We start from the raw sequence: 10,354 nt of genomic DNA, 5'->3' as shown, positions 1-10,354 counted from the left end.
TGATATTGAGCCTGCATGGACGCTGTTCAAAACCTCTATCATTGAAGCAGCTGGACCACTCTGTGGCCATAAGGTGTTCCCTGCTTGCCATGATGCTAGCCAAAGAGCTAAAGGAGTTGCTGACTGAAGACAGAGAGCTCCCAGGCTCAGGTTGGCAGGGACCCAGCAGAGAGGGACCAGCAGGCCAGAGAGCTGAGCAGAAACCAGAGAGGCATGCAGCTGGAGATCACACAGGCCATGGATGATGACTTATGGACACTACATCACAGCATTAGTAAGTGATACATTGAACCAAAAAAGATGGTTTCTCGCAGCCTCTTTGTACACCATGACCAGGGGTTTTGTAATAAAAAAATACAACAACCATTTAATCTGAAGAATTGCAACCAAGATATTTGATGGATTTACAAACGTAGAATCGAAGGTTTGCCTAAAATATAAAAAATATATATAATACAAAAAGTTCATTACAAAATGCATTTATTACTTATGTGAATGTGTCAAATAGTGTATCTCATCACTAAACAGTATGATAACTTATCAGTGAGTCTCTGTTAAGTTAAAATGAAAGCAACAGTGGTTTACAATAACTTTACAATAATAAATCTTATAGGATCATACGGAAAATATTTTACCCAACTTCCACTTGAGTCAATCTTTGTCATAAACCTGTTCCATTTCAGGAGCATGGGACACAGGTATACTGTACTGTATGTGCACGTGTTGCTTTGACTATAACAATACATAACATTGTATATATTATTATATATTATACACCCATAAGTTCGTAAAAACAGTAAATGAAGTGCAAGTTGTGTTGCTCGGACTGGTCGGGATGTTATTCCATGAGTGATGAATATCATTTGAGCTTGTTTACATGATTTCAAAATCTAATCACATGAATTTGGCTTCATGAAAATCAACAACATTAAAAGCAACTGAATGAAAACTGTAAAATAACCATCTAAAATATTTAGGGGTAAAGACGATCAAGCCTGCAAAGCCTCCCTTACTGTACTAATGCACTAATACATGCAGCCAATATGTACATGTTTGTGCATGTGTATGTGTGTGATTATCAGGCACACTTTCTGAAGTGTATTAATGGAAAGATAAGCACAACTGTCTCATGATTTCCTTTAATTCATGCTGCTAAGTCAGCCAGCAGCCATCTGGCTCCCCCTGACACACACACACTCTCACACACAGTCCCTCTCAGACATTAACACACAACAAACTCAGAGGGAATGACAGTCTGAGGGCATGCAGTTGGAGAGATATTATGACTGGCTGGAGTGACCATAACTCCCAGCTGATGGAGCATTCAGACAGTTCATCACAAAACACATACCACTGACAATGTGATGAGAAATGCCTGGTCTCTTCTTTTTAGGCTCTGAGAATGGAGTCATTTATCAGATCTTCCAGGCATTGGTAAACCATCCAAGGCTCTAGAATGACTCTCAGGGGCTGTTAGTCTATTAAACCTGCCCAGTCCATTGAGGACAATGAGAGAGGCACAAATCGAATAAACTCAAAAGCTGGACTGTGTTCCTGGAGATAGCTAGGCCTCCTGCCGAGTTCAAAAGACTCCACTGATAATATGTTAAAGCCAAGCCTTCTGTATTATGCTGTGCTGGGCCTGGAGCTGAAACCAAAACATTTTCAAGCTGTTCATGTGACACTAGTGAAGAGAAGAAAAAAGGAAGAAGCCTTGTGTTATGAGAATGATGGGATTCAGTGGCAGCTACGGGCTGAGCACATGACTAACTGAGGTCAGCTGGCTTTGTGCTGACATAAAAGTCAAACACTGAAGGAATTGTTGAATAATGTTGGAATTTCCACAACATGGCCTCAGAAAAAATTCCTTTTCCAATACTGTAAGACATTTCATGGTCTTACGTTGTCTAAGGTTCTGCTGCGCCAACACAAACCACTCAGTCAACAGTTTACATTTTAAGGACTCTTTAATCCAGAGTGACTAATGATCCTGACCAGGTACAAGCTTTACTGTCTCACTTTTGAAACAATCTGGGACATTACTGTTGACTTTAATCCCCTATCCAAAGAGACAATGACTATACTATTTTATGATAAGAAAAACTGTGTAGTATAGAATTCAGGTTTTACTTTAGAGATTTAATTTGTGTTCCAAGTGTTTAATTTAGCTCTTAGACCTAGTTTAGTCTTGATCTTCAATAATGCTTTCTGGTGCCCTGATCTGCATCTAAAGTGGCTTGGTTGTGAAATTATTAAAATATGCACACAGAAAACAGTTTATAGTAGCATTACTTTGCTCTGTTTTTTCCTGTTTCTGCTGATTTAATGTTATAACTTGATATTAAAAATGGGCAGAGTAATGTCAGCTCAGTTAAAGATCATAATGAAAAATGCAGGAATACCGTAAGCACTTGCACTTCATACAGTGAACATGTACAGTCATTTTAAGACTGACTGAAAGCATGCACATGTATTTCAAAAGAGAACCCATTTAAAAAAAAAACAGGATGTTACATCTCTGTTTGTTACGGAGGAGGATGAAATGAACTTTGAGCATAATGTAAGGTGAAACCAGTGTAACCAAGCAATCTGGACTATTTTACAAAGTCATGTTCAATTCGACGTCCAACTGTGTTTTTAGCCTTGAGCTAGCTGGCCCTGAACTTTAGCTGGCATTGGTGGAGGATGAACACTTGGAGAATGGGTTTAATTAGTTTTGGGAAAGCTCAGCCCTGGGCTGAAGATAACACTGGGCTACAACTTGTTGCGATAAAACCGCAAAAGATCAAGGTTGCAGCGCCTATAGGGTTTACAGTTAATGCTGTTTTGATGGCTGTGAGTGGTGGGAAAAGCAGGATGGAAGAGCAGAAGAAGGAAGTAAAGAAGGAAGAAGAGGGATTTTGGGCTACAGGAAGGTATTAAATTGAGCACAGCAGGGATGGAGGGAGAGAGGACAGGGAGGAAGATGGAGGAAGAGGGAGGGGAGCACAGAGAGAGAAAGAAGGGGATTAGGATAAAAACAGATAGATAAGAGGAATGAGAAATGTCTGAAAAGCATGTTCGCTCAACAGGAGCAAATGTATTTTTCTAGCAGTTGATAATTTCCAACAATTCCTCACTGTTAAGTCAGGTGGTTTTAAAATGACTCATATGACTCATACGTGTGCCTAAGGAGATAGATGGTCGTCCACCAGTTTAAAGGTTGGTGGTTCAATCCCTCACAGTCAATGTTTCGAAGTATCTTGGGCAAGATAATTACAATGCATGGATAGCTGTGTGTGAATGTGTGTGAGTGTTAGTCTCACTTGAGCAGCTCGGTATGAATGCTGACTTGTATATTTAAATTATAAGTGTTTTTGCGGGTTGCAACGACTGGAAAAAAGCTACATAAATGAAGTTGAACCATTTATCATGCAATAGTTTTCTGGTTATTCTGATAAACCCATGCAGACAGAAAATTGGTGACTGGCTTCACAAACTTGTGGAGCTTTCAGCCACTAAAGAGCCGTGTATTTCCATTAGAAGTTGGTGGAAACCAAGAACAGAGCTAAAAAAGCAGAGTTAGTACTATATTATATATTGTGTATCAAATATATGCTGCATGCGTTACTGTTCAAAAAGTGATAAGCTGGTGGCTGGCTGGTGTTGGTGTTGTGTTTACAGGTTGTTTCCACTGCCCCACAGAAATCAGTACATCCATTATACCACAGAAAATACTGCTGCTTGTTTTGACACCATGTGAGCATAAGGAACAAGAGTGGAAGTGATAGAAAATGTGCACTGTTGTGCTGTTTGGACATGGTAAAACAATTTGCTTGGTACGATTGTTTTTGTTTGAAAGTCAACTACTAACTGTCAAATAGATTGTGAAGGAGATGCCTATTTGTATAGAAAAGGAAGTGGAGAGAGTAAAGCAAGGCAGAGTGATTCAAGCAATAAAAACAGGAAAATCTAAACATGGGCTTTGCCAAGTCGGGCCCACACTCTGTGATTTTTACCTACTCCAACTGAGAGAGCAGATCAATCTTTCCGTGTGAAGGACAGGTCACGACAGCAAAAATAAAGGGTTGCATTTCAACAACAAGGCTCTTTAATTAGCCCTATTCTCTTTGTCCTTATATCCCCATATTAAAAACCATATTGTCACTCCATATGTCTGCTAGAGGCCCTATACAGTAGCTCACAGCGATGTTGCACAATACTCTATGTATCACAGCCTGTTGAAAGATGGCATTATCACTGACAGTATGGCTCCACAGAGAGCTATTAACCAATCAGGCCATCGCCACAGAAAGAATCATAAATAATTAAGCTTCTGTTCAGTCGGCACTTTCAAATTCCAGGAAGTATTAACGATTGGTAGAACTAGCTGCCCATAAATGTCAGTAAACACTCCAGGTTGAGGACTGAAGGTCTAATCAGGTTCTGATGTAATCAACTCAAGGAGCAGATACGGGAGCAACACTCTGGGGAACTCAATCAACTGAAGCGTGACGCGGTTTCTTTTCGCTGCACAGCTTTCTTGAGTCACAACAAGAGGATTTTAGTTTCACGGTCACTAAACTTTTACAGTGATGTCAGGAGAGTTGTCTTTCCTTGCCGGTCTCTTATCTGATTCACAGTCCATGATTAGACCTTGCTGTGGGACACTAAAGATGAACACAGAGTCTGGTTGTAATATTGATCCCACTGAGCCATAAACTGAAGCACATCTCACACTCTGCCTGCCTTTTATTGCCGGATAAAAAAACATTATATTTTACTGCTTTGCACTAATCATATTCTGCCTCAGGGGGATGAAATATATCTTAGTTTAGTCCCCTGCAACAATTAAATTGTTTAGGGAGATACCTGTCAGGGTTCACATTAGTCGCTTCAGTTATTATCACATATTTACTGTATGAGCAAAGCTGTGGCTGACTGCTTCTGCTCATCAGTCACTTCTTATTTACTGGAGCAGCTCCGCTCAGTGTGTTTGAGTAGAGACTTGATCAACAGGAACATCACCTCTCGTAAAAATAAGCTTCATTGCTCTTTATTGCAGAGCACGGGTCAGACACTGCTGTTACATTACAGCTGCTACACTTACTATCCCTCTCTGAGTTTGCTGCCTCCCGTCCCCAGGGCAATGTGTCAAGGGTTTACTATATTTTGATCTAAAAAGTTTTTGAGTGAAATTATTGCAGACATAATTATGAAATGATTGCAGACATTTTTACTCAGCATGATGAAAAAAGTGTAACTACTGCATACTTATACATTTTAAGCAATGTGTTAAACTGAGAAATATCCAAATAAATGGAGGAATTCAACATCATTTGAAAAGTCCCTTTGAGGAATTGATAAATAAACCATAAATATCATTAGCTACTGTATGCTAACGGTAGCTCTATGATAGATGAAGGCTCAAATATCTATTGGACTATCAGAACTTTTCCACATTTTTCCACAGACATCCATGGTAATGATTCCTAATAACTTTGATGTTTCAACTGAACTTTCCTTAGGGGCTACCATCAGGTATCAATACTTCAAGATACAAAGTACAGTATGACCAAATGCTTACTAATTGTCCAAAAACCTACCAAACAAATGACATTCAGCTTCAGCTGTACGTTTTAATTTATTATAATTGAAAATGTTAGGAATCTAACCAAGATACTAAACGTATAACTGCTAACTTTTTTCATTGTGTTCGCAATTAATTTAATTAACCTCTTTGCACAAGTTCAGTCCAACAACTGCCAGCGAGGTTGCAGACTCTTAGTCTCTTTTATAGCCTTGTTCACACATGCAGAGAAAATGTATCTCTTTGAATAGCGTCTGTCTAATAAGGAAGATCTAGGATTATACATTTGGGTAAATATATATTCTTTCCCGGAAAGTACGACTTTCAGTTCAGTCACTACCAACAGCTGCTGTCATTCATTAATTGGTGCTACACAAGTGCACATTTAAAAGAAATGTGTAAAAAATACCTTTTCCTGTTGTTGAGGGTCTCTTGCAGACATTTGCAGACCCTAATCCCAGCGGAGGATCTGTTTGTGGCCACATTGACTGATCTGAATCTGGGGGCCTCGGGCACATGAGTCCTGCTGGACAGATACACAATGATACATGTTGAGGCAATGCTGAGCACCATTGATCTGTATGCCAACATGCCAGATGTGACAAGTGCACACACACACTCTTAAACATGACATGAGAATAATAAGGTTCAAAGACTTCCTTATGCTGCTGGAAATCACCTCTCATGACTCCTTACCTTCATCCTAACTAATTTCTCCCTGTCTGTATTCCCCCCTCCATGTTTCTTTGTCTCTCTTGGTCTTTTCATCCCTTGTAATTGTCAGCTGCTGCTAGGTGACCCAAGATGCCTCTAAAAGTGCACGGCTTCTCTCACAATGCATTGTCCCTCTGAGGCTCTGTATTTGATGCAGTGTGTCATAAATTGAGGTGACACATGTCTCCGGCTGGTGGTTACCTACTTGACAACAGGAGGAAGAGGAAGAAAAATATGATCTTTGGTCTTTATAAATGCCCCCTTTTAAAATGCTTGTTTGACATTAGTTTGGACACGATGTTTTAACACACATAAATCTAAATATATAAAACATTATGGGGATGGACTGAGACACTGGTAATGTAGACAGGAACAACAGATCAGATTTTTTGTCTTCTGGTCTTTCTCTTTTGCAGTAACATAGTCTGGCTTACATCAGATTGTATCTGTTTAGACAGCAACATGGAGCTCATCCACATGTAACAAATTATAAATAAACACTTTCTTGGGGAGATAGTAACCACCATAGAGGATAATAAGGTCTTCATTCTTTAGAGTTCATACATGTCACACAAATTACCCAATTCATCAAATGAAGGACCTATAATATAATCAAATACAAGAGGCATACCACATGTATGCAAAAGATGCATCCACAATTATGATTAAATCATAACCCAGTCTAAATAAGGTAACAGTATTTTGAACGTTTTGAGTGGTTTCCCAAATGGGGGTCGGCACCCCTGCAATAGGTCACATGATGATTAATGGGATGGTAAAGGAACCCTCTTGCATTTCTTTTTTGGACACTGATTTCTGTGTATTATTGAGTAGCTTATTCTTTCATTCTAACAAGGTAAAACAAAGTGACCAACCACATGTAAGGTGCATTGCCATGGCTCCATTTCATATTTGTTGGTGCTTGTTGGGAACCCAGGAGACGTCTGAACTTTCTATATTAGCATGTGAGAGAAATTGTTATTGTTATGGACAAGTGATCTATTTCCATGACGTATCTACTTGGTCGGCTGCTATCTAATGCAACATTTGCCGACTGTACATGGTAGGCATTTTGATGTGTCAGCAAAGGAGCAACTGATAACATCAATAATAATTTCTACATGTAATTAAGGAGTGTCCGTTCTAGTGTTGTACATATTGGATCCCAATAAATCTCTCTGAGACACTTAATGGAATGGAAACATTTATGGCAGCTGTTTTTTTCTTGCAATGACATTAATTAATGATTGACCTAACATTATGCAAATGTCCAGTCTTGGTCCCTCGACTTGCCAAATAGCAAAACAGAAGCAGTATAAAGATATATTTCTCTGAGTCAAAAGATAAAGGAAAATAGGAATATAAAAACTTCCCCAGCTTTACATTAGTGTAACCCCCCTACCAAGCTGAAAGCACAAAAAGTATGTAATATTCTACAGTACTGGATTACCACTATAACTCCAATAATAATTGGAGGCCCTGCTCATTCACACAGGTGTTAACAGTTATGGTAGAAGCGTGGTAGAAATGTCCAGAGGTCACCAAACTCACTTACCAATAATATTGATAGAGATGATGATGCTGAACAGAAACAAAAAATCAGTGTTAGGTGGTTGACGGAGCTGTCAATCAATCACAGTCTGCACATGCTCACAGAGCTTTGAGTGGAGGTCTAATCAGGCAACATGATTGAGAACACCTGTGTATGTGGAACATGGCTGTGAGTTAAATGTGTTCCAATCTTCCTTTTTAAAACATAAAATACTGATTTTCTGTTTTTCTTGCGCAAATATGTTGTCCTAAAATTCTAACTGGGTCTTGAGAATGTAAAACACCGGACATCTGAAGCCACTTGGGGATATTTAAAGGCCTGAATGTCAACAAACATGTAAAGGGCTCCTGTTTCACTACGCATAGCTCTTGTAGTGAATCCCTGCTGCTTCCTTGTCTGTAGTGGGAAGGCCATATAAGGCAGAAGATCTGTGTTGGACCTTGAGACCTGTGTCCTGAGATAGGCACACTGCAGTTTAGTGCAACATGTGGTTTTATAGTGGATCCCTGTCAGCACTATAGATCTCCTCTGTTTGGGAAGAGAGAGAAAACTACTTCAAGTCATTATCTCAGATCTACATGGCTATACAGTTTATGAAGAAAGAAGAAGAAGAAGAAGTGTGCTTGGTGGGAGTTGTGTGAAAAAGCGCAGCTGGGGTTTGAAGATACACCGTGAAAGTTGCATTTTTACAACACGACTTTCATTTTCACGGATGAAGTGGTGCTCACTGTTGATGTGTCCATGTGGTGTTAAGCGTTAAAGTACCGTCTGAGCGCCCTCTCCCTCTCCCTCTCTCTCTACCTCTCTCTCTCCCTCCGTTATATCCTCGCTCACCATAGCGCGAGTATCAGTTACCGGGTCCCGACCAATCCCGGCGCGCTGTCAGAGCTCGAGAGGAGACAGCAGACCGGAGAGAAGCAGACGCATACAGAGGGGAGCAAACCCTCCAACCTATTTATCCATCCGACCACCGGCTATCCTCCTTCACCCAGCACACAGGCAGCCCCCCACTTCCTCCCGACTGCAGCTGTTTGGGTTAACCGGGGAGGTGCGAGGCAGGATGCGCCATGGGACAAGCGTGCGGACACGCGCTCCTCTGCCGTAGCCAGCCACCGTCCTCCGAGATGTAAGTGTGTTTAATAACTATGTCTGTGAGTTTTATCTTCTTGCCACTTCAGTAGGACACACTGGACGAGGCACATTGCGCTTAGCATTACGCCAGATAATAACACAGCCTGATGGAGTGTGTGTGTGTGTGTGTGTGACCTGCTGGGTGTTGTTATCCTCCTGACAGAGGCTCTGAGGACCCCCAGGTGAACCGTTCAGCCGGCTGTCGGTGTAAACCGGTGTGTGTAGCTCACCTCCATCACACTGTAATATCTGTCTATAGTCTGCTCTACAGAGAGCTCAGTGACCTTATCGTGTGTTCCAAGGTATCATCATAACAGTAGCTGCTCTGATAGGCTACTCTCCCTCTAATATCCCTGCTGGGACTGATACAGTTCATGCATATATAGCCCTCATAATTACTTTCTCTCAATTGCTATGTTCATGTGTTTATGTAAGGGCTTACTTTGAGCAAAACACCTTATTCTAAAATACTGTTTGGCCACTGACAATCCAGCCATTTTAAAACAAGGCACCCTTTATAAAAAGTCTGTAATATGCTGGAATTTAAAGCATTAAAAATTAGTTATTAAAACTTTTTTACAGATCAGTTATAGGCAATTAATAAAACAAGCTTTTGGGTTCACAGGTTGAGTTTAAAGGTATAGGTAAGTTTGAGAAACCGGCTCGAGATACACTTTTTGTTATATTCCATGGAATGCTCTTAACATCCCGATAGCAATGAATATCTTAAGTGCTTTGACAAAAAATCCATCAAAAGATGTCATCTGTGGAAGCCGTAATACTGTAAAAAGTACGACCAATCATTTTAGCCGGCCCGGCTAAAATAACTGGATGGCCTACCTGCCTGTCAGCCTTCCATCTGTGCACAAACTTATCTCGTGCCCTCATTGGTCATGTGCACGTTTGTGTGTGTTGGAGGAGGGGCTCTGTAAGGAAGTGGCAGATTTTCTCTGGTTGTGTATTTTCAAATTCTAGCGATCTCGAGCCGGTTTCTCAAACCTACCCTACCTTTAAGTATTCTTACCTTGTGAACACTGAATCAAAAATGTTTGGTTATTACCCACTGACTAGTTTATTAACTGATTACCAAACCAGAGACTACTCTTTAACCCATAAAAGATTATAAACAGCAGCTAAGAAATTGTGTTCCAACCTGGCAACGCAACATTTCTTACCATTCTTAGCATTATTGGTTAAAAACTCATCCAAGGAGCTTAGGTTGAACACAATACTTTGATTCAGGAGACCTGTGTTCATACCCGTGAGAGACCAAAAGTCACACTCACTTTTCTTAATATACCCATATCTATGGGTTAAATAATGTAACACAACTTATTTTAAGCCAGCTAATGATCTTTTACATAACCAAGTTATGAACATCATTTCGT

The 10,354-nt window shown here is 40.3% G+C and overlaps 1 protein-coding gene across 1 annotated transcript in view; it reads left to right on the top strand.

Annotated features, from left to right (window-relative positions):
• The first annotated feature begins 8,489 nt into the window (after positions 1–8,489).
• Positions 8,490–10,354, top strand: part of LOC117470448 (cGMP-dependent 3',5'-cyclic phosphodiesterase) — a 144,183-nt gene continuing 142,318 nt past the window's right edge. The window contains exon 1 of the mRNA XM_034115225.1: positions 8,490–8,961. Within this exon, the coding sequence (XP_033971116.1) occupies positions 8,903–8,961 (59 nt within the window). The 5' untranslated portion in view covers positions 8,490–8,902. The remainder of the gene's footprint in view (positions 8,962–10,354) is intronic.

This window comes from Trematomus bernacchii, unplaced genomic scaffold (assembly GCF_902827165.1).
Source record: "Trematomus bernacchii unplaced genomic scaffold, fTreBer1.1, whole genome shotgun sequence".
Lineage (NCBI taxonomy): Eukaryota > Metazoa > Chordata > Actinopteri > Perciformes > Nototheniidae > Trematomus > Trematomus bernacchii.
This window is presented reverse-complemented; position numbering and strand designations above follow the sequence as displayed.